Source organism: Molossus molossus, unplaced genomic scaffold (assembly GCF_014108415.1).
Source record: "Molossus molossus isolate mMolMol1 unplaced genomic scaffold, mMolMol1.p scaffold_m16_p_18, whole genome shotgun sequence".
NCBI classification, from domain to species: Eukaryota; Metazoa; Chordata; class Mammalia; order Chiroptera; family Molossidae; genus Molossus; species Molossus molossus.
In genome coordinates this window covers 49,347,343-49,373,498 of record NW_023425353.1, presented here as the reverse complement: position 1 = coordinate 49,373,498, position 26,156 = coordinate 49,347,343, and the positions used below count along the sequence as shown (strand labels likewise).

Genomic DNA, 26,156 nt, shown 5'->3' with positions numbered 1-26,156 from the left:
TTTTTTTTTTACCATTCATTCATTCATTCATTCATTTATAGAAGGGAAGGTAGGGAGGGAGAGGGGGAGAGAGAGAAAGAGAGAGAGAGAAACATCGATGTGAGAGACACACATCAATTGGTTGCCTCCTGCATGACCCTGACTGCGTCAGGGTATTGAACCTGCAACCCCCGTACGTGTTCTTGACAGAAAATCAACCCGAGACCCTTTGGTCCACAGGCTGACGCTCTAACTGCTGAGCCAATCTGGCAAGGGCACTTTGGGTCATTTCTGTTTCTTGACCTCAATAGTGGTTGCACAGATATGTTTACTCTCTCACAATTCATCAAGCTATCCCTAATTTGTGCATACAGATATAAAATGTTTATTTAAAGAAAGTGATGTTTTAGCCCTGGCCAGTTTGGCTCAGCAGTTAGAGCATTAGTCTGCGGTCCAAAGAGACCCGGGTTCGGTTCCCGCTAAGGGCACGTACGTCAGTTGCAGTTTGTCCCCAGCCCTGGTTGGTCATGCGGGTGGCAGCCACTCGATGTGTCCCTTTCACATCAATGTTTCTCTCTCTCCCTCCCACTCTATCTGAACAAAAAATGGAAAAATGTCCTCAGGTGAGGATTAAAAAAAAAAAAAAAGAAAGTGATGTTTTCATTTTGGAGCATATGAAAATTACACATAGGAAAAGAAATAATCTATGATATACCTTCTTCCTTCCCATATTTCCAGATACTCATTACTAAAGTTTGAATGTATTTCTTTTTTCCTACATATATCTGTCACTTTGTTATCATTGGGATTACACAATTTTATATCATGCTTTTTAAAAACAGCATATGAGCATGTTCACATTTTTTAATGATCCTTCATAAAATCAAGTATTAATTACTACATATTTTATTGAATGACTTTCTCATAAGATATAAGGTAATGAAAATCAAGTTAATTTCAATAAAAAATAAATATCAAAGTAGATACTATTAATTACAAATTATAAAAGAAAACATTTAAGTTCAATACATAACTCGAATTATTTGCTATGTGGGTATGACTGCATTTTTAATGAGTTAATGGTCTGTAGTTTGAGTATGTAGTTACAGACCCAAAATTTGGGGCGTGTTTCCACCATTCCCTACTTGAGAGAAGTGGCTCACTGTGCCTAAACTGTTTGTGCAAACCATATGGTTTATGCTGAACACCTGCTTTCCTTCCTGAGTCTGAAATTTTGGTACATGCTAGGCAGAAGCTGTCCGTGTGACCAACTCCCAGTAAGAACTCTGAGGACTGAGTCTCTAATGAGCTTTCCTGGTGGACAATACTTCATGCGTGTTGTCACAACTCATTGCTGGAAGAATTGAGCGCATTTCGAGTGACTCTACTGGGAGAGGACTCCCGGAAGCCTGCTCTTGGTTTCCTCTGGACTTCATCCCATGTGCCTTTTCCCTTTGCTGGTTTTTCATGTATCCTTTTGCCAGAATAAATCTTAGCCATGAGTGTAACTAAGTGCTGAGTTCTGTGTGTCCTCCTAACAAATCACCAAACCCAGAGCTGTTGAGGACCCCAGACACAGTCCAGTGTAAGTCCAAAGGGGAGAAACTCTGCCATATATATATATATATATATATATATATATATATATATATATTCATATTTCTTAGAGTACATATATAATATACACGATAGATACCATCATATTTGGTGATTTTATATATTATCCTCCTAATACATCCAAACCAGTCTTAAGATATGTTACATCTCTACTTCAGTGTTAGTTAACATTGGTGAACTGGTTAAATGGCAAAAGTATACGTGGTAATGGCACAATTCAAATAACAAATGAAATTTTTCAGCAGGTTCAAGTAACACAGTTGGAGAGAAGATTAATTATGTTGATCATTCATAGTCTCCAACTGTTTTAATAATTTTTTGATAGTTCTCTGCCTGCAAACCTTTGAAAGACTGTCCAAAGCATTCTTAATTTGATTTTCTTTTTTATTTATTCACATACCTTTAGAATTTAGCAAATGTAACATACTTCAGTTGTGTCTGTCAGAAAAGGGTAGGCATTTTATCAAGCTTCTGTGTCATTTAACTATAGCTCTTTGATGTTTCAAAGAAACAAACAATCCATGCTTCCTTGTATTTTATATAATTCCTTTGGAACTGAACCTCACCTATTGGTCAGAAGATTGAAAACACTGCAACAAAAGAAAATTAAAGAAAAGAAACATGAAAACAATGTAAAAGCAGGCCCACGGGACTGGAGTCAGTAAGCAGGAGAATAAAGCGAGGTTAAAGAAAGTTCCTGGCCACCCCTGATGACAAAGAACTTTTTTGGTCTAATCTATTATTGCAAAAGAAAAAAAAAAAGCTTCCTATTATTTTTAAAGCAAACTTCATTATTCATCATAGAGACTTCATATTAAATGCCAACTATGCAATTCAGAATAGCAAATATAATGAGGAATTTTTACAAAACACAGCGATTCAGTGACTCTCTAACAGTGGTTCTATTACCAAAAGACAAATTTATGATACTAGAATGTATACTTTACCAATAACAGGGAAAATATAAATCACTAAGTTATCAAAGTGTCAAACACATGGGAAAAGTCACAGAGTGAAGTCACCTCCAGAGGTCATCAACCACTTTCACACCACAAGTTGATAAGGAAAAGAAAGAAATGATTCCGCCACCATGCTTGGTGAAGGGGATTTCTGTTTGGGCGTTAAGTGGGAGTGGAAGGGAAACTGGCCATTCTAGAACTTTACTTCAGTTCCACTGTCAATGTTCATTGTGTTAATGTCTACCGGTGTACTTTGGTCACTTTTTTTAGTGACTCTATTCACTGCCAATAATATCCCTGGCAATAGAAAAATATGAAGTTCAATTTTCTATTTAAATCAATTGCTCAACAGCTTTTCTTTTGATGTATGCTTTATTAACAGAGTTCATAATCTTGTCAAAGTTTACTGAATAATAAGAATCAGGCTTGTCAATGCTGTATGTAATCTCTAGGTCAAGCCATCTTTACTCATGAAATCAAAGTTAACTTCCAAAAGTAAAGGTCTTGACCACTATTTTTCTCTTCAAAAAGAAAAAACAAAAAGTGTATATCTATTATAAAGGCAAAAACTTTGAAGTGGACAACAGTTCAATACAAACTGCTTAACTGTCATATAAAAGCTAACATTTTCTTATTTCAGGTTATAATTTTCTATTGAAATGGTGATGTTACTGTGACTATTAAAATTCATTGTAGAATTAGAATCATGTCATTGTAGATACAAGTTAAATTTTACTACTGGGATATATAACAAAATATTCTAAATGCTATCTGCTACTTAAGATAAATTTTAATTATATTTAAAACATAAGGTGAAATGTGCAACTCAGACTAACTCAGTGTAAAAAACCAATAGTGTATATATAGATAATGAAGGTATCATGGAAGTTGGTTAAAATTTATAATGAAGAGAGAACTAGTAAGAATATAGCAACCTGGCTGAAATTGATATTCATTAGGGTACTCTTCACATCAATAGGGAGCATTTGGACTCTGTGGTCTTTATCAGTGTCCCAGCTGGTAATGGTTGAAGGTTAATGCCTTACCCCATTCTGTTCAATTTTCTATCCTAATTAGCCCTCCAAATCTATAGCTGTGAGCACCAAGTGTCTGTGCTCAAAAGAAACTAATTAATGCTAGCAAATTAGATCAAGTCCAAAGATCCAACAGCCAAACTCTTAGTTAAATGCTCCTTGTTAATAGGAAGTGTAGCTGTCAATAACTGCTGTTGGTGACTATAATGAGGCATCTTGCTTTCATTGAAAGTGATTTCATTTCTCTTTGTCCCTGGAAAAGCTGTTCCATTCCCTTCACAAACCTAAGTTGCTGGCAGTCTGACCCAATTCTTATGATCAACTGGGTTGAAATGACATGGAAAAAAAAAATCAAACAGAAAAGCTTTCCTACATAATCATGTTTCAGGCATTTAGCAGAAAGTCAGATCACTTATTAAAATTCCTATATCTTTGTCCAAGAACTATACAATGCATAATGCTTTTACATAAAATCCTATCATTATGTAATAAAGCAAAGGTGACAAATAGTAAATAAACTACAATGGAAGTATCCTGATTCTAATTTTCATCTTATTGTTCAGTCTAAATGTAGCTATTGTTCTGCCGCTTAAGCAATACCAATGTATGTTCTTTCCTAATTCACATGGTTAAACAAGGGGAATACTAAAAATTATTCCTTTACAAAATAATCAATTTTAGATTCTAAAACACTGTTTGAACCATATGGGCTAAAAAAAATCAATATATGATTATCTATAAAAATGCAAATATTAAAAAAATCAATTGTTATAACATGTTCTAATAATTACAAGTACATTTAAAAAACCCAAATTTTAAGATGCTTTAAGTCTTTAGAAGATTTTAAATATATTAATAAAAGAGAAACTTAACCATGTCAACAGCCTAACCAACTTAACTTTTAATAAAGAAGCAAAAATTAAACATTTTTTCTGTACCATTAGTACAGAAACACAAACTAATAAATATTTGAAATTTATACTCTATTTCTTTCATTTCAAAAATCAAAAACAAAGCTTTACCATCTAAGAGTAAAAAAGTTCTAAAACCCAAAGCCACACTATCATTCTGCATTTTCATCTCAATTGTGGAAGTAAAAACTCAATCTATAATTGCGTTAGCTAACTTGCTTTCATTCTAGATATCAGAATAATGTGTCATTAGACTACATAAATCAAGTCATATTTATAACTTTACATCATTTACTTAATAAAGTAAATGTGAAAAGTTAACCCTAACCCTTTAACTTTATTGTCTATTTTTTAATTTTATCCTCCCCTACCTGAATCAGGATATTTATATATTTTTAAGTTCTATAAGGCAAGTGGAGGATTATCTCTTGAGACTATCAGCATGACACCTGCCAATGCCAGATGTGCACTGAACCCTGTCTGCAGGTGCCAATGGGTTAATTTTTCCTGACACCTGGGGGCTGGGGGTGGAAGGAAAATGCTCTGATTAAACAACTAATTCAAAGTGAAAGCAAGATAATATCACAGAATACTGATAAATTATTAGTAATTTATTAATGAATTTATTTATAAATTATTTAATATAAATCTAATTTATAAATGGATTTAAACTGGACTATGTCCTAATATGTCATGTAATTTAAGAAATAGAAATGACCATCATACAATGTCAGTTCTGAGGAACCATTCTTTTTTTCTGCCTCCATCCATTAATAACAAAGGTCATTCTTTAAGGAGATAGCATCAGAGGGACAGAAATGTTCTTAGCATCCAAAGTCCCCAAACTACAGTTGACGCAGCCTGGCTCCCTTGTAGAAAAACTGCAGTGACACTGCAGCCCATGACTCGCGCTAAAAATTATTGTGGTCCCTCAATGGAGAAGATTACAGGGCAAAATGAAGAATGGGAGCCAGAAAAACAGTCTAGGTCAACAAAATTTTACCACCATTTCTGTTAGATGGCCATTCCAAGAGGTAGATTATTTTTAAAAGACACTTTTACAGTAATGCTGCCATCTGCTTTTCTAATTACTCATCACTTATAGCCTCAGTTTTCACTTTCCACTGCTTTGCTTACATTTTTCACTGTTACATATTAAACAGTATATCTCTAGATCTATAAAATGTGGCAGTATTCTATAAAAAATATTTTAAAAGATTCTACCAAGAAAACATGTATATGTGGGTGCTTAGTGCATGCATTTACATAAATAGCTTCCATGTATAAACATAAAACATAAAAAAACAAACAAACAAAAACATAGACTCATTGTAAGTACTATTGGAATTCTATTTACAATTCAGTAAAGACAATGGCACCAAAGAAAATCACTTTATAATATATACCCAATATGTTGGTAGATGAAAAACAGGTACATTTTATTTTTATTTTTCTTCTTTCTCTATCAAAACTACAAGAATAATTTGTTTCTCCAAAATACTCATACTAAGTCTGTCTCTATATATAGCTACACTTCTGGGGGGGAAAGAGTGTGTTTTACTAATAATTTGAGAGAATATTTTTAAATTGTAAATGAATTCAATATCATCTGGAAGTTCTGAAAGCTGAAACCCTGGTATCTCAGTGAAAGGGTGAGAAACAATTCATACATATTAATTCATTGACTACTTGACTCTAAGGCTAAGGATTAAATTCAGATCATATTATAAAAAATTCATTTGATCTTTATATGAATGTTTGAATCTTACCTTGAACTTGTTCAGAACATCTCTCTCGGGCCTTTTCTCTCATTATTTTAGGAATCAAAACATCTTTTTCAACATGTCTGAGATGCTGCTCTAAAAACAAAACAAAACAAAAGAGATCTTTCTTTAATATAGTAAAATCTCAAGTAAATCACCTGTTTAGGGAAAAAGTAAGCACTCTGATTTACATAAATAAATCTATGCAAATATATTAAAAACTGTTTTACAACCTCATAAAATTGTGATTATTTTAGTCACTAACAATCAGTCCAAATTATTTTTATATACAGCAGAAAAAAATGAAACAGACATAGGGAACATCTTTCAAAAATGTCTGCAAATTATATTACAGTACTTTTATAGAGCATATTCCATGTAACTTTGTCAAAATTAAGTCACAGACTAAAAAATTATAATTTTTCTTACTAATATAATCCAAAAGAGTTTTATCTATATTAAGATCCAAGGATAAATTACTTTTATCAATAGTGAGATACAAGATTAAGAGACACACAAAGAATTTATTTAGTAATAAGAGTAGTTTAAGAAAGCCAGAACTGGCAGAAGAAGAAAAAGTGGAACTATGTGTGCATATTTTTAAAAGCCTGTGAGATTTCTGTGCATTTTAAATACAACTACCACAATTAGACTCAAGTGGTAGACAGAGCACCTGCTCCAGAGTCCTACCTGCTCCTTAAATTCCTAGAGAGGCCTGAAAGACAAAGGGAAAGTGCCCTGGCTGGGTGGCTCGGTTGGTTGGAGAATCGTCCACTCACTGAAAGGTTGCTGGTTTGATTCCTGGTCAGCGCACATGCCTGGGTTGCAGGTTTGATCCCAGGTCAAGGCGTGTGGGGAGGCAACCAATCAATATTCCTCTTACATCAATGTTTTTCTCTCTCTCCCTCCTGTCCTCTCTCTAAAAATCAATAAAAACATGTCCTTGGATAAGGATTAAGAAAAGAAGAAAAATAAATAAACAAACAAACAAACAAATCAATAAAACAAAGGGAAAGCGTCCTCAGGAAACCAAAATGATCAAGAATCTCTAAACACAAAAGGCAGATGAGATCAGATTCCATGAGTCAGCTGTTTCCCCACAGAGTTTTTTCCCAGAAAAAGACGGGTATCAAAAGTAGGTGTTGCTGCAGGCTCTGAAGCAGCAAAAATGGGGAGCAAAAGACTTTCCTTGACTTCAACACCCCACTGACATCACTGGATGGATCTTGTAGACAAAAAATTAACAAGGAAACAGACTCTAAATGATGCACTAGATCAAATGTTTTTAATAGACATCTACAGAGAATTACACCCCAAAACTGCAAAATTCACATTCTTCTCAAGTGCACATGGGACATTCTTAAAGATAGATCACATGTTAGGACACAAACTAAGTCTCTACAAGCTCAAGAAGATTGAAATCATATTAAGCATCTTCTCAGATCATAATGACATGAAATTAGAAATCAATTACAGCAAAAACATTCAAACACATGGAGGCTAAATACCATGTTATTAAACAACAAATGGGTTACCAAGGAGATCAAAGAAATTAAAAACTTCCTGGAAACCAATGAAAATGAACACACAACACAAAATCTATGGGACGCAGCAAAAGCAGTCCTGAGAGGGAAGTTCATAGCATTACAGGCCTACCTCAAGAAACAAGAAAAATTTCTAATCAACTATCTAACCTCACAAAGTAAAGAACTAAAAGCAAACAAAAACAAAACCCCAGAGCAAGTAGAAGGAAAGAAATAATAAAGATCAGAGCAGAAATACACAACATAGAGACTCAAGAAACAATTCAAAAGATCAATGAAACAAAATGTTGGTTCTGCCCTGGTTGGTTTGGCTCAGCGGTTAGAGCACCAGCCCGCTTGAAGATGTAATCAAGAATCTCCCAGCAAACAGAAGCCCAGGCCCGGTGACTTCACGGGGGGGGGGGGGGGGGGGGGTGTTACTAAACATTCAAAGATCTAACACCCATTCTCTCCTCAAACTATTCCAAAAAGTCCAAGAAGGAAGACTTCCAAACTCATTTTCTGAGACCAGCATAATTCTACTTCCAAAACCAGATAAAGACACTGTGGGAATAGAGGGATCATATCTTGACATAATAAAGGCTATATATGACAAACCTACAGCCAACATCATACTCAATGGGCAAAAACTAAAAGCATTTCCCTTAAGAACAGGAACAAGACAGGGATGCCCACTTTTGCCACTCTTATTCACATAGTACTGGAAGTCTGAGCCACAGCAGTTAGACAAGAAGGAAAAATAAAAGGGATCCAAATTGGAAAGGTGGAAGTAACACTGTCATTATTTGCAGATGACATGATATTGTACATAGAAAACCCTAAAGACTCCATCAAAAATCTACTAGCGCTAATAAATGAATTTGGTAAAGTATTAGGATACAAAATTAACATCAAGATATCGACAGCATTCTTATACACCAATAATGAACTCACAAAAAGAGAAACTAAAAAAAAAAAAAATCCCGCCCTGGCCGGTTTGACTCAGCAGTTGGAACGTCGGCCTGCGGTACAGAGAGACCCGGGTTCGGTTCCCGCTAAGGGCACGTACCTCGGTTGCAGTTTGTCCCCGGCCCTGGTTGGTCATGCGGGTGGCAGCCACTCGATGTGTCCCTTCACATCGATGTTTCTCTCTCTCTCTCTTCCTCTCTCTCCCTCCCGCTCTATCTGAACAAAAAATGGAAAAATGTCCTCGGGTGAGGATAAAAAAAAAACAAAAAAAAACTAAGATACCTAGGAATAAAGTTAACCAAAGAAATAAAGGACATGTCTCAGAAAACTACAGGACATTGAAAAAAGAAATAAAGAAAGATATAAAAAAGTGGACACATATACTTTCCTCATGAATTGGAAGAATTAACATCATTAAAATGTCCATACTACCCAAAGGAATCTATAGATTCAATGCAATCCCCATTAAAATACCAAGGACATATTTCGTGGAACTAGACCAAAACTCCAAAAGTTTATATGGAACCAACAAAGACCCCAAATAGCCACAGCAATGTTGAAAAAAAAGAACAAAGTAGGAGGGAGCACAATACCAGATATCAAGTTATACTACAAAGCCATAGTAATCAAAACAGCCTGGTACTGGCACAAGAACAGACATATAGATCAATGGAACAGAACAAAGAACCCAGAAATTGACCCAAAACATTATGCTCAATTAATACTTGACAAATGTGGCAAGAGCATAAAATGAAGTAAAGGCAGCCTCTTTAATAAATGGTGCTGGGAAAATTAAACAGCTATATATAAAAAAAAAAAAAACAAAGGTAGACCACCAACTTACACCATACACAAGAATAAACTTAAAATGGATAAAAAACTTAAATTTGACTCATGGATCCATAAAAATCCTAGAAGAAAATATAGGCAACAAAATTTCAGACATCACATGCAGCAGAATCTTCACTGATACAACACCTAAGGCAAGAGAAACAAAGGAAAAAATGAACACATGGGACTACATCAAACTAAAAAGCTTCTGCACAGCAAAATAAACAGGCATCAAAATGGAAAGGGAACCCACTGTATGGGAGAGCACAACTGCCAACGATAAGTCAGATAAGAAGCTAATTTCCAAAATATATACAGTGCTCCTACAACTCAACAAAAGGAAGACAAAGAACCCAATTAAAAAATGGGCAGAGGACCTAAAGAGATACCTCTCCAAACAGGACATACAAATGGCCAAGAAACATGAAAAAATGCTCAATGTTACTAATCATCAGAGAGATGCAAATTAAAATGACCATGAGGTATCATCTCACACCTGTCAGAATGGTCGCCATCAACAAATCATCAAACAACAAGTGCTGGCGAGGGTGTGGAGAAAAGGGGTCTCTAGTACACTGCTGGTGGGAATGCAGACTGGTGCAGCCACTATGGAAAACAATATGGTGTTTCCTCAAAATATTAAAAATTGAACTTCCATTTGAACCAGTGATCCCACTTCTGGGAATATATCCTAAGAAGCCTAAAACACCAATCAGAAAGAACCCCTATGTTCATAGCAGCACTATTTACAATTGCTAAGATCTGGAAACAGCCCAGGAATCCATCAATAGATGAGTGGATAAAAAAGCTGCGGTACATAATACACAATAGAATACCATGCAGCTGTAAGAAAGATCTCTTATCCTTTGATATGACATGGAGGGACCTAGAGTATTATGCTAAGCAAAATAAGCCAATCATAGAAAGACAAATATCACATGATCTCACTCATTTGTGGAATATAATGAACAATACAAGCTGATGAACAAAATAGACCCAGAGACATAGAAGTAGGGTACAGACTGCAAGCCTCAGAAGAAGAGGGTGGGGGGGGAGGGAAGAGATAAGCCTCAGAACCTATATGCATGTATGCGCAACCAATGGACATAAACAGCAATGCTGGGGAGCGGGGGAGGGGCAGGATCAGGAAGAGGGTGTCTATGGGGGAAAAAGTAGAAACATCTGTAACAAAAATAAATCAATAAAAATTGCAAAAAAAAAAGACTTCCCTTGAGGACACTAAAGCTTCATTGTATGAAATACCTGAGTAGAAGTCAAGTGAGTCACTTCTGCTGCTGCCTTCCAACTACGGGTAAAAGAAGTAAATAACAGCCCTGGCCAGTTTGGCTCAGCAGTTAGAGCATCAGGCCGCGGTCTAAAGAGACCCCGGGTTTGGTTCCCTCTAAGGGCAGGTACCTCGGTAGCAGTTTGTCTCCAGCCCCGACTGGGGTTGTGTGGGTGGCAGCTAGTCGATGTCTCTCTCTCACATGGATGTTTCTCTCTCTCTTCCTCCCTCTCTCCCTCTCCCTCTATGAATGCAAAAAGTGTCCTCAGGCGAGGATTTAAAAAAAAAAAAGAAGTAAATAACAGGTAATTATCCCCAAGACTTAATCAGGAAGTTTCCCAGTATTTAGTAATACCTAGGAAGACCAGGAACCCCTAACTTTTCCTCATTCTGCATGGTTCCCAACAACCTCTGGAGGAGATAGGTGTTCGCAGAGAGGGTAATAGGGTATCTCAAAAAGCAACAACAACAAAACAGTCAAGAATCACCCTAATCTGATGGACAACACAGTGAAAGGGAGAAACCAAACATTAATTAATCAAGAAGTAACCAACTCCTAAGACAGTTTAGCAAGTAAGGAAAATACTATTTTAAAATTCGTATACTAAATATACAGAAACAAATAGGAAGACATGAGTCCTGGGACAGAAATGGACCACAGATGACCCACATGCACTTAGATGAAATGTCTGAAGCTCAAAAATCCTAAAATTTCAAAAGGGAAAATACATTACCCACACAAAGGAATGAGAATCAGGTTACATCATGTTTCCCTGGCAAGACTTGGATGCAACAAGACAATGGAGAAATAACTTCAAAGTTCTGAGAAAGAATTACTTTATAGCCAGGAATTCTAGAGCCAATTTAAGAGTGAAGTTAAAAATATTTTCAGGTATGTAGTCTGAAAAGTTCACCTCTTCGAACTGCTGAGAATTTATCCCTACCTCTATGTGACAAGCCACTAATCAAACTCAATGATATAAAACATTGTCTAGGGATCCTGTAAGCCAGGATTCAGAAAGCTAAAGCAGAATAGACTCCTCCCTGCTTCACAATGTCTGAGGCCTCATTCTCAGCGGACTCCGATGACAGGTGATGATTTCAACAGCTGCAGAAGCTGGGGCTAGAGGATTTACTTCCAAGATGACTTCTTTCTTTACTTCCGTATCTGACTCTTGGGCTGGAATGGCTGAAGGATGGGCTCAGTGAGGAAGGTAAACCAGAGCACCTATGCATGCCTGCTCCTTCTGGTCTGGCTTCTCACAGCATGGCAGGCAGTTATGAGAGGGGGACAATCTGCAGAGAAATGGCTGGAGAGCAAGCCTTCCAAGATAACCGAGTGAAAGCAGTATGCCTTTTCTGTCACGGAAGCCCTGCAGCATTATTCAAGCTACATTACACTGATTTCAGATCAGTAAGGGCAGCCTATACTCAAGTGAAGGGGAATTAAGATTCCATTCTTTGGGGCAAGACCACATTACAGAGAGCATGAGGGATGGAAGATAATGTTGTGACCTTCTTTGTAAAATAAAATCTGACACGAGAAGTAACAGAAAATATACTCTGATAAGATAAAAATGAATCCATGAAGTACAAATATGAAATACATAAAGCGGATTAGAAAAACAGACATTTAAATTTACACATTGAAACTGTAAAGTACTTGAACAACAACATCAACTAACTTGACCTAACATTTATAAATACTCGGCTCAGTAACAGCTGAATATTTACCGCGATAAACCATAGGCTGGGTTATGAAACAATCTCTTTCATTATTGAGATTTATCATACAATTTACCATAAAACCCAGCAAACATACTCCTCAAGATTTCTCCTAGAGAAATAAAAACTTAAGCTCACACTAAAACCCATATACAAATGTTCATTGCAGGTTTCTTTGTAACAGCCAAAATATGGCAATAACCCAAAAGTCCCTCAACTGCTGAGTGGATCAACAACGGTTCATCCAAAAAACGGAATATTACTCAGCAATAAAACAGAATGAACTATTGATATACAACAGCAGCAACTTGGATAAACCTCCAGGGCATTAAGCTAAATGAAAAGAAGATAATCTCAAAAGGTTACTTATTCTATGATTCCATTTACATGAGATTCTTAAAGTGACAAAATTAATGATGAGAAACAAATCACTGGTTAGAGTTGAGGAAGTAATGTGACTTATTAAGGGATAACATGAGGAATTTTCTTTGTGGTGGTATAATAGGTATGCTGATGTGATCACAGTTACTTAAATCTTCACATGTAATAAAATGTCATGTAGAACTACACACACACACACACAAAGTACATATAAAAAGTGGTAAAATTCAACTAAGACATGTACCTGAGTACACAGTATTATATTAATGTCAATTCCTGGTTTCCTTAAATTACAGCGTGAGTCCCAAACTCTTTCTATTTACCCCTAAATGAGCCTTTTTAGACATTATTTTCTAACTCCCCCCTACGGAATGTTACTATCACAGATACACTATATATCTATTTATGTACTCTGTGTGTGTGTGTGTGTGTGTATGTGTATAAAACAGTAAGATTTTCTCCCCCAACATCAATTTTTGCCCCTTTAAATGCAATGTCACATTCACTGAAGACATATACTATGATTATTTAAGATTGTGTCATTAAGATAATCTGGAGAATAGGTACAAGGAAATTTTCAGCTTGATGCATTTAAACTATTTCAAAATTAAGTTATAAAAAAATGTTTTAAAATGTATAAGGAAAATCAAAGGACCTAGAATACCCAAAACAAATTTAAAATAAGGGAACAAATATGGATGACTTATACTTCCCGATGAGAACGTTATACTACAAAGCAACAGAGACCACAGTAGTGGTCATAATGAGGATAAGCAAACAGATTAACAAAATAGACTCCAGAAATACTTCTGCATATATATAGCCAATTTAATTTGACAAATGCACCAAGTCTAGTCAATAAAAAAATAAAAGTATTTTCAACAAAGACCTGGATAAACATGAAAAAATCAATCTGAACCCTCTGACCCCCAACTTCATAGAACCCACAAAAAATAATTTGCCATGAATCATAAACTAAAACCATTAAACAAAATTAAAAGGCAAGCCACAGACAAGAAGAAAATGTTCACTATCCATATATGTATATATAGATAGATGACAAAGAACTTGAATCAAATATATAATGAATACCTGCATATCAATAACAAAAATATAAACAACCCAATAAAAAATAGGGATCAAGACTTTAATGGACACTTCAAAAAGAAGATAAACTGTAAATACGTACATGAACATGAAAAGATGTTCAAAATCATTAGTCATTAAGAAAATGCAAATGAAACCCATAGTATCATTTACACCCACCAGAATGACTAAAATTAAAAACACTGAGAACACCAAATGTTAGGGAAAATGTGGAGAAACTGGAACTTTTTTATATTGCTGGTGGGAGTGTGAAATGATAAACTTCTCTGGAAAACTGCTTGTTAAATTATGAAGTTAAATACACACCCAACTTATTTTCCACCCCTCAGTATTCATTTACCCAAGATATATGAAAACATACGTCCAGAAAACAATTTGCACAGTCTGTTTAAAAATTAGAAACAACCTAAATGTTCGATTGAATACTACTTAGCAATACCAAAAACTTAAGTATTTATACACTCAACATGGGTGAATCTCAAAAATTTTGTTGAGAAAAAGAAGCCAGACACAAGACTGCATACTGTATGATTCAAGAACATGCAGAATTAATTTATGGTGATAAAAATTAGAACACTGGTTACCTATGGGAGTTGACAAAGGTACACTCTGAGGGATGTCTTGATTAGGGTGTTAAATCAGAAATAACAGACTTTAAAATATATAAACAAATTCTGCAAAACATTTTTCCATTTGGTAGTATACCAATCATTACATGTCAACTATTAATTATGATTTTATACATATTTCAAAGCTACCTTCAACACTACAAATATTATAAATATGGCACTTTTATTCATAAAATTATAGTAGTTCCCTCAGCATCAATGTGATGCATAGATGTTATCCATTTGTACAGAGCCTACAAAAAAAAAAAAATCAAATTTTGAGAGTTTGCCACTATAGTCACATGAATTTATACCAAGATAAAGAATCAGAATAATGCCACCAGGAAAAATTTCCAAAGCTCTAACTTCTCAACATTCTATCATCACCTGAAAGTCAATTTTCACCTTTTTCACTGGCTGACTTGTCAGCTCAGGTTTTGCTCTGGGGCACGCGTTCCTGCAAACATGGCAGCACTAGATTACAAGGCTACTGCGACTGTGCTCGCTGGGAATCCGCAAAGATAACAGTGCGGCAACTCGGAATATTACAGCATCGTTCACTGGGAAGAAGTGACACCTGAAGAGCAAGGTATGCCTTTTCATTAACAACAACGTTCGCATTCAGCGCATCGGATTCTGATTTAGATACTGCCACTCTTTTAAATTTTAACTTCCTAATTTTGTTTATTTGCTCCTAAAGACATTTCCATGCTACAGCTTACTCTAGAGGAAAAACAAGAAAAACGTGTAGTAAATTTACAAGTCTTCTCATCAGCATCAGTTTTTATCTTTAGGTCTCCTTTCTTTACTTCATACCAAGAGTCTCAAAATGAAGAGCCCGAGGCAGATGGCATCATGTATAGCACGAGGCCAGAACTTGAATCACTACCTTCACACTAGGAAGCTAGGCAGACCCCAGATCTCCTCAAAAGGACAAAGGTACGGATGCTTCTGAGCAGATATTCCTGTTCTCGCCAGCTCATTCATGCCTCCTTGCTGTAACGATGGTGTAAAATGAGGAAGGGGGTGGGGTGGGCAGGGATCCTTAGGGAAAGTCAAGGTAGTGCTCAGTGTTCCTTTCACCTTCTTCCCTTCAAGTCATACTTGAACTGACACACACAAAAGAAAACAGAAAATGTGGTGGGAAAGATTACACCCCCCTCCCCCAATATTCCAGCCTGCCTCTACTGTTTACGAAACCTCAAGATGGGGGCAATATATGGCCTACAGTCTTCATAACAGCCCTGTGTCACGATCATGGAACACAGGTCACACATGTTCTTCCACAACACTATTGCCCACCTGAGATGGTGGACTACTGAAGGATTTCAGCAAACAAGATTATGTCAGCTTCTAGTTATGCTGAAGCATGGAAACCCTTAGACTATAGAAGTGTCTGTTTCAGAAGCATTATTGTGAACATGCAAAATTCACAACTGCATACTTCTCATTGTTTTATCAGAAAGTCAAGTTAAGTGGAAATCTGATTATCTGATTCATACCATGGAGAAAAAAAAAATTTTTTTAAAGCAAGAGGAGTGATTTGTCAGTTGGCTAAAAAATACCTTCAAGCCCTGGCCAGTTTTGCTCAGCGGTTAGAGCATCGGCCTGTGGTCCTGAGAGACCCAGGTTCAGTTCCCGCTAAGGGCACGTACCTCAGTTGCAGTTTGTCCCCGGCCCTGGTTGGTCATGCGGGTGGCGGCCACTTGATGTGTCCCTTTCACGTCATGTTTCCCTTTCTCTCTCTTCCTCTCTCTCTCCCTCCCACTCTATCTGAACAAAATATGGAGAAATGTCCTTGGGTAAGGATAAAAAAATACCTTCAAAGAGTCAATCAGTAACAACCTAATTTTTTTATAAGCTCAAACTCTTACAAAATACGAAAAGCACATCAATGAAGTAGGTGTGCCTATTTCTGCTGAGCCTTTGGCTCCGATACCACGTATGTCCCACAACTATATGCTTCATTTGAACTTCTTTGTCCTGTCAGCTTTCACTGTTAATAAACACCTAGTTCACACTCGATGTGCCCATTTCCCAAAAGCATCTATTTCTTAGACCTCAGATTCTGCAGATTGCTAGGTATGAAAACTTCCTCTTCCACCCACGTTACTTTAACCAAGATGAGGCCAGAAAGAGACAACAAATCTAAAATTATACCAAAGCAGGAAATCATCTTATGCAATGAGACATGCCAATTTTAGAAAGGTGCTACAATTGCCATTGAGCCCATACTTTCTTAAATAAAAAGGTTTCACATTTATTTATTTGGTAAAACTTCAAGACTATCTGTTCCTACAAGCATGTCCCATGGATATGTAGTAGAAAACCAGCAGTGTGTGGGAGACAGAAGTACATCTCTAAGAAAGCAGTAAGGGACAGCAGCATGCCTGTGCCTTCTGAGCAATAGCAGCCTGGTTATTTTTTCTCCAGGGTACATCTAGAACATGGCAGGACATTCTCAAAACTATGAATGTTTCTCAGTGCTTCTGGCCACCCTATTGCTACTGGTTCTTCTTCTTCCTCTTACAATATTTCACTAAGCTTATAGAGAGAAACATGTACCACTTTGAAAACCGAGTAGGGAAATTATTTTTCTACTAAGAAGTTATTCACTTATTTCAAAGATTCAACCTTTGCTCAAATCACTCACCATAGTTTTCTTGGCATGGCCCTCTGAGCCAGTTTACATGAAAACTAGTTCTATAACAGAACTTTCTTAGGGGAGCAGCATTTCCCAGGATGAACATCTGACCACCTTCACCCAACTGAGTTCGGCTAAGCTTGACTGAAATTCAAGTTCATCTTCTGAACAAAAATTTGTCAAGAGGATATTAAGGTGAGCGTACTGTAGCTGCTGAAGGCAAATTTTAGAAGAGTCTGAAAAATATTCTGAACAATGGTAATACTAGAAAAGTGTCAATCCTTCCAAGATAAAGATCTGCTCCTCTTCCTTTTGCGGCAATCCCACAAGGTTGTATCTTTAAAGACTGTGTTTATTATGCTGAGTTCTCAGTGCTCGTCTCTAGCTCCAAATCTGCTCTACTCACACTTTCGAGCATATATTAGTAACTTCCATGTCCCACCAGCATCACGATTCCAACCTAACATTTCTACAGCTGAAATCTTCATTCTGCCATCCCAGTGGTTATGTTATCCTCCTAACCTAAAAAAATCAGCTTATGTTTACACAGTACACAAAGCAGCACAATAAATATTTGCAGAAGGAAGGAAGGGGAGGTGGAAGGAACTGCTTTACAAACATCATCACACGCATGAGCAGGTCTTATGAAGAAGCTGGGGTTCATAAAGCTCAAAACAATCTTGCAACATGACCCAACACATAACTGTTAAAGGCAAACTCAAGCTCAGTTTTCTGTCTTTATTTTCTTATCAAAGTTCACATATTTAAAATTGAAGCCAATACTTGTTTCATCCCAAAGTTCTCCCTGACCCCAGCACCTGAAAGTGACTTCTTCCACTAACCCCAAGATGTTTGGGTTATCAACACTATGGCTCTAATCACATCTGAACTGACAATGTATCACATCACACTATCTGCATAATCTTCTCCTGATAGACCAGTGGTTGCTTTGGACTAAACTGTGTTCCCCCTCACCCCCCAAATTCATGTTGAAGCCCTAAACCTCAATATGACTGTATTTGGACATAGGGCTTGTAGGAGCTTAAGGTTAAATGAGATCATATAGGTAGGGCCCTAATTTGATAGGAGGCCTTATAAGAAGGTGAAGACCCAGCAACAAAATGGGTCAGCACCTTGATCTTGGACTTCCCAGCCTGCCAAACTGAAAAAAAAGAAATGTCTGTTGTTTAAGTCACCCAGTCTGCAGTATGTTGTCATGGCAGCCCGAGCAGACTAAGGCAGATTCTGGTTCCAGAAGTTTCCAATTCTGCCTGCATGTAACAGCCAATAAGAGGACTTGATAAAATTCTGATGCCTGCACCCTACCACAGACCAGTTACATCCGAAATGCTGGGGTAAAACCCAGGCACTGGTATTTATAAATGCTCCCCAAGTAATTCTAATATGAGCTAGACTTCAAACCATTGCATGAACCTTAAAATTGATGAGGTAAGAGGCCATGTCTAATTTATCTCTAGAACTCCCTCTAACTCCTAGCATATGGTAAGTATGCACTAAAACTATTTAATGAATGACATATTCAAAAGAGTTTCAATATTTGATCATTATAGACAGTGATGCTGTGAACAAGTATTTATAAGTTACCTAATATGTACCAATCACCATACTAGGGGCTGTACAAACAATGATGAGTAAGACATTTCTGCAGCATTAAAATTCAAAATTATATTAATCGTGCTTAGTTAATGTTTAGTTAACATATACATTGATCACTAAAAACCTCCCAGCAACGGTTCTTTAGAAAAATACAATGAGGCCCTGACCAGTTTGGCTCAGCGGTTGAGCATCGGCCTGCAGACCAGAGAGTCCGGGTTCGGTTCCTGCTAGGGGCGCGTACCACAAAAAAAAAAAAAAGAAAGAAATATACAAAGAGGGATAGTATATAACACATTACTATGCATTTTTTCTGTCAATCTTTTTACCTAAAAATGTAAAAATATAATTCGGGATGGTGGAGAAGGTTAATTCAGAGTCAACATTCTTTTTTTTTTTTATCCTCACCCGAGAACATTTTTTCCATTTTTTGTTCAGATAGAGTGGGAGGGGTAGAGAGGAAGAGAGAGAGAGAGAAAGAAAAACATCGACGTGAAAGGGACACATCGAGTGGTTGCCACCCGCACAACCCATCCAGGGCCGGGGACAAACTGCAACTGAGGTATATGCCCTTAGTGGGAACCGAACCCAGGTCTCTCTGGACCACAGGCCGACGCTCTAACCGCTGAGCCAAACCGGCCAGGGCCAGAGTCAACATTCTTATTTGGGCACAGTTTTGTTTGGTCCACTTGTATCAGGTATAAGGTAATATTTCTTGCATATCTGACATCTATAATCCTAGAGATTTCTACACCCCTGTACAAAAATAACAATAGTCATCCCGTAAATGAAACATAAGCTTGAAGTTACTTTTTCCTGTGGTGAAATTTCTGTGCTGGGTCAAGGACCCCTTGAGACCAATTCTAAGTATTTACAATCATAAAAGTTTAAGGTGTGAAGTAGCCTGTGCAGTTAGTTATCTGATATATCTCACTCTGCCTACCCTCATCTTCAAACCTTGGATTTCACCACTTAGAATACTCTAAGGGCCTGAGGTTAATGGCCAAGTCTGAAACAAGAAGTCAGTCCTACTACCTCCCAAATTCAATTCGGTGCTGTGCTTCCCTGGGTTGGAGGGGAGTGGGGGGAGGGGGCGTCTCTTACTGTTTAGGTGTAATTAACTGGCCTATGCTTTCTAATCACCTAGTCTCTAACAGATTTAAAGTGAAATTGTATAAAAAATATTTACTGTTTACTACACAGGGAATATTCCCATTTTCACGTCATAATTTTCTTCATCGCTCAAATTATTTGATATAAACACATCCTATCTATAGCTTTCATTTTATTTCTCAAGGGACAAAAAAAAATCTATATCTAGAATGAAAGAAACTCTATATCCAGGTTATTATCTTGGTGTGTGTGTGTGTTTTATTCCAAATAGTTTTAAATTTTTTTTTTTAAAGATTTGGGGTAGTGGCAATTAGAAAAAGCTTCCAGCCCTGGCTGGTTTGGCTCAGCGGTTAGAGCGTCGGCCTGCGGTCCAGAGAGACCCGGGGTCGGTTCCCGCTAAGGGCATGTACCTCGGTTGCAGTTTGTCCCGGGCCCTGGTTGGGTCGTGGGGGTGGCAGCCACTCGATGTGTCCCTTTCACATCGATGTTTCTCTCTCTCTCCCCCTCCCACTCTATCTGAACAAAATATCGAAAAGTGTCCTCTGGTGAGGATAAAAAAAAGAAAAAGAAAAAGCTTCCAAAATTGATTTTAAAGTGAGGTACGAAAAATGAACAAGAATTAGACAGGTCTGGGGATGGGGAAGAGAAGGAAACTTCCACAAAACAGAAACATTGGCATATGTTAAGTATACCTTAAGCCAGTGTTATTCCTATTCAAACTGGGGTGTGTGTGTGTGTGTGTGTGTGTGTGTGTAAAAGAGAGGAAGGGGGAGAGAGAGAGAGAGAGAGAAAATCTATCAGTTGCCTCCTGCACGTACCCCAACTAGGGATCGAACCCACAACCTGGGTATGTGCCCTGAATGGATATTAAACCCACCACCTTTTGGCATAGTAGATGAAGTTCCAACCAACAGAGCCACACCGGCCAGGGCCCTATTCAAACTGTTTTGCCACAACCCCACAATACTTTACATCTGGATGCTGTACACACACCTGTGTGTATGTGCATATTTGTGCAAGCACCCCGTCCCTACGTCACCTATCACTATCCGAAGTCTCACTACCCAAAATAAATACAGTTCCTAATAGATTCAGATAAATTAGTTTTAGGGTAGAGCTGGTATGCCTCCTATAGGAGAGAATGTAGAAGCATTCACACCTGCACCCTTCTCAGGACTGCCCTTGAACATAGTACCACCATGTAGTTTTTCCTGATGCCGCCCTCTCTCCCAACTCCTGCAGTGGGCAAGGACTGACAGGTATTTTTTCAGGGACAGCACTGGGCTTGACTTTCCACTAGTGGGTGTTTTTACAACGTGTTAGGACAGACAGCTTAACTTCTAGAATTTTGTCGAATAGAGTCAGAAATAATTTCTAGCTGGTGGAAAAGATAGTCCCAAAAGATTATAGTTTACGACCCTGTTTTAAATACACCAGTTTTCATCCAAGCCAGCAATCCATCAGTTGTCTATTTAACTAGTTTCTCAAATGCTTTTTGAACTGTTCTTTACTTTTTACTGGTTCTCTCACTAATTAATAAGTTGAAGAAAATCTTCAACACATACTCATTTTATATTTGCATGAGTAGTAATTTTACCTTTCTGAAAAGTTTAATAAGCACCACTTTTAACATTGTTTTTAGAGATGATCAGGGATTATACATCCAAAATAAACCCCTTTTTCAAATTTCACCTACATTTGCCTGGATTTTTAAAATACATAATATTTGACCCTGGCCGGTTTGGCTCAGCAGTTAGTGTTGGCCTGAGGACCAAAGGGTTGGGGGTTCAATTCCCAGTCAACGACACATACTAGGGTTGCAGGTTTAACCCCTAGCCCCGGCAGGGTTCGTGCAGAAAGCAGCTGATCAATGTGTCTCTCTCGCATCAATGTTTTTTTCTCTCTCTCTCCCTCCTTTCCTTCCACTCTATCTCAAAAAAGAAAATTAAAAAAAATCAATGGAAAAATATCCTTGGGTGAGGATTAACAAAAATTAAAATATAAATAAATAAAATAAATACATAATATTTGTAGAAAGGGTTATAAATTGCTAAAGAAGCTATAACTTGGCATAAGATTCTCAATGTTTAAGTCCTAGTACAGAATAAGCTATTCTGTATATTTCTCAATTATTACTATGCAATCATAGGTCCCATTTATGGCTAAAGACAGAGAATTTCTTCTGGGAATAGGAAGAAAATTAGACTGATATGAAAATAAAGCTGAAAGACTAGTCAGTAAAACTGGGAAAGTTCAAAACGATGGGTCTTTTCTACTCTACATATTATATAGTCTATAGAATAGTTTAAACCATCAGAGGCACCCGGCCAGTGTGGCTCAATGGTTGAGTATCAACCCATACACCAAGAGGTCACCGGTTCGATTCTCAGTCAGGGCACATGCCCAGGTTATGGGCCTGATCCTCAGTGGGGGCATACAGGAAATGGCCAGTCTATGTTCTCTCTCATCGATGTTTCTATCTCTTTCTCCCTTCCTCTCTCTAACATTAATGAAGAAAAATTTAAAATTATAAAAAGAAAAACATCAAAGGCTTGGGCAAAATAAATCTGAATATCTAAGACTACAACCCAGGCACTAGTATTTTTTAAAAATGTAATGTCTCTCCACAGCCACTTTTCCTGGGTGTTTTGGACTCTCTATAGCTCTTCCCCTCTGCAATCAAATAGTGAAGAGAAAATAATGAACAGAATTATGGATGATACACTTACAAAGAGTGCTATTATTATCTCTATGTTAACAAAAAGGAAAATAGTTTAAATAAAATTATGTATAAAAATAAGTATGCAACCTGCATTTATTTCATTGTTGGATTAAGAGTTTCTTGAGGAAAATGGACTGTACTGTTACTTAAAAGCTACTGCCAAATGAAGATCAAACGTGTATAAAGATCTCAAAAAATGTAATATAAACCAATGAGAAAACAAATTTTGTTATACAGACCTCATTTAGCATAACTATCAACTTACTCAGTATGGGCACCTACCACTGCGGACTATAAAAAGCAAGAAAAATATCAAAATGTGATCCTATGCTTCAACTTATGAACCACATAAAAATAAAGTTAAAAAAAAAAAAAAAAAGCTGGCTTCAATACCTTTGTATTCTGGAATTTAAACAGATAAAGAATTTTTTCTAAAATGTTTCCATTCCAATCTTGCTTCCATCCCTGCTTTTGTCTGTTTCCATGGATCGTGTGGTTACATTTGACCATTGTCATCCACCCAGCTGTTAAAGTAAAAAACCTGAGGAATTATCCTTAATGCCTCTTTTTCCCTCACACCCTTATTCAGTGCAATAGCAGGTCCTATCACTTTCTGCCATCTCTTAGTCTGTCTTTCTACTTCCACTCAGGACCCCTCTACAATGAATGTTGCTGCAGCTAGAGCAGAAAAGACATAAATTATATTATGCCCTCCTTAAAAGCCCCCCAAAGCTTTTGTAAACATCAGAAAAAAGTCCAAATGCTTTCTTACCATAGCCTTCAAGGCCCTGCAGTACCTAGCTCCTGCCTACTTTCCCAATATCTTTCCTAATGGATCACCTCCACACTCTGGCCCTCATTCCAGTCAAATATTTTAAGCAATTTGCAACACTGGCTGCCTGGCATACTCTTTCCCTCTCTCTTCACATGTCTACTTCCTGGTGCCCTTCTGATCCCAACTCAACTGACACTTCCTCAGAGTTCTTTATTGACCACTATCTAAAGCAGTCCTCTCTTCACCATCTACCACAAGACATTGCTTATGTTTTCCATAATGTTTAATCCAATCTGTGTCTAAGGTGAGGGAGTGGGGCTGTCTCCTTTCTTCTACCACCAGAATACAAGCTCAATTCGAAGGAGGGATCTTGTTTGTTCTACATACTAGTTTCCTAGGGCCTAGAACAATATATGACATATTGAAGGCACTCAAACAGGTAGTTGTTCAATCAGTAAATACTCAAATGGGGGAGGTCTGCATCTAAAGCACAGGACTGGAAATGAAATTATCTGAGTTCTATCTAGACGTGGCTCTACCAGCAATTAGCTGTGTGGCCTTGAGCACACCACAAGGTTGTGGAGACAGCAGGTATGAAGATTTTTTTCTAAATTTCCCTGTCTAAATTCAAGAATAAAGACATATGAAAGCCTTTAACCTCTGAGTCTCTCTCATTTGTACGAGATTACTATGTCACTTCCAGCTCAGAAATATTAGACAAGCCTCTATCTACTTTCCAATCTTAACTTTCCTTACTCATTCCTCATTGACACTCCTCCTACCCCCACCAACCCAATCAAGGTATTCACCATGAAACCAAACATCAGACAATGCACTTTCCTGCCTACACATTTGCTGCTTCAGCCACATCTCCGCCAACTCCAATCACTAGAAATTCTACCTTTCAAAGCCCCGATCAATAGTAAATTGCTTTATAAGGTCTGATCCAATCACTTAGCCCAATATTGGTATAATCATTATATGTTCTGGAAATTCTTTTATGCTTCAATTTCTTTTAAACTCTTAGCTTGTTTCCTGATCTGTAAAATGAAGATCATAGTATCTGCCATACCATGCTATTGTTGAATAATTGAGAATCCGTAGTTTGATAATAAAGTGTTCAATAAATCTGTTGTCAGCTACACGTATTTTTCTTTCTCCTTGAGGTCCATCAAAGTGACTTTTTTTCATTTCTGAATCTACAAAGTTTGAATCCATTTCTCCTCCCAAAGCCTTGTGTTTTCTTTCCTTAAAACGAAGGTAACAAACTAGACCAATTACCATTCCCTCCAAAAATGACAGTTCTCTTAACTATACTCTTATACAAACAGCCTACAGCAAAGATACCACAGGACAGCTTCCTTAAGGACGGGAATTCGAGGGGAACTGAAATTACTGTTGCAAATGGAAGGGGGGGGGGTGGAAGCATTTAAGTTAAAATAACATTGATGAAGACCTTGGTGATCCTTTCCAAAAAGACTGCCTCTTCCCACAATGATCAATCCTTTGTATTGTTGTTTTTAAGTTGGGCTACAGCTATTTAAAGGAGTCTGTGCCCCAAAAAAGCGGGAAAAAAAAAAGAATGAGGATGAAGAAGCCAGTCGCGTTAAGGAGGAAAATGTTTGTAAGCCACAAATGGACTAGAGCTTAGACAGGAAACCCAATGCCTTTACCTTACCCTAACCACAAGGAGCGGGGAGATGACCTGTGGTCGAAGGAAAAACTGGGGCTGCCCAAAAACCCTAAGCAGCCGGCTGGGCGGGAGGGGACGCCTGCGGAAGCGGTGCAACCTCGGAGCTCAGCACCTTCCCTAGGCCGGCCCCCAGCCCGCAGGCCCGCTGGGAGAGACCGGGGCCGAGATTCTGCAGCAACCCCCGCTTCCCGCCTGCGTACCTGCCGGGTCGAGCGCCATCTCGGCGACAGAGGAAGGTAGCCGCGTGGCCACTCCCGGGCAGGGGGCGGGGAGGGGAGGAGCCTGGGCACGGCTGCACGTGCTGCCTCCGCGGGCTTCCAGCCGGAGGAGAAGGAGTGCGTGGTGTCCTTCGAAAAGCGCAGCAGGTTCCTTTCCCTCTCCAGAGTCCCTACTTCCGCCGCCCATTGCGCCTGCGCCCTCCTGGCCCCGCCCCTAACTTGTAAATAGTGGAACGGACTTCGCAGTGGGAATGACCGGGAAAGGGGCGTGTCTGCGCGCGCGCTTTGGGGGCGGAGCCGTCTCAGACCTGTACAGCCGGGCTTTGGGCGGAGCAGGAGCACCCGCTGGCGGATTGGGATCTGTGGTGACGCGAGCAGAAGCTGTGGACCTTTGGGACTGCGCCTCCCTTAGTGACTCGATGTAAACCCAAGCCCCACCCTCCACACCCGCTTTGGGAGAACCAAATGAATTATCCCATTCCTTTATTTTTCCTTCGTTAACGTTCATTCATTTATAAACGTCTATTTCATGCTTTCCAGGTACCAGCCATTGTTTTGAACACCAGGGGAAAATAATTGATTTAAAATAAGGTCCCCATTCTCGAGGAGCACCGTGCTGGCAAGGGAGTCAGATACAAGCAACACGTTTTTAAATGTGATAAAAGCCACACGCGGGAGACATGCA

General features: G+C 38.1%; 1 protein-coding gene across 2 annotated transcripts in view; it reads right to left on the bottom strand.

Annotated features, from left to right (window-relative positions):
• The window catches only part of CMC1 (C-X9-C motif containing 1), a 67,523-nt gene extending 41,914 nt beyond the window's left edge, over window positions 1–25,609 (bottom strand). The window contains exons 1-3 of one of the 2 annotated variants that reach the window (XR_004960124.1): window positions 24,633–24,805; window positions 6,270–6,359; window positions 1,997–2,186 (exon numbers count right to left, since the gene is read on the bottom strand). Coding sequence is in view for 1 of the 2 variants with exons in the window: in XM_036266097.1 (XP_036121990.1) it covers window positions 6,270–6,359; window positions 25,454–25,472 (109 nt within the window). In the remaining variant the exon portion in view is untranslated. Of the gene's footprint in view, window positions 1–1,996; window positions 2,187–6,269; window positions 6,360–24,632; window positions 24,806–25,453 lie in introns of those variants that run through there. The other variant, XM_036266097.1, reaches the window with a different exon arrangement.
• Window positions 25,610–26,156: the final 547 nt, after the last annotated feature.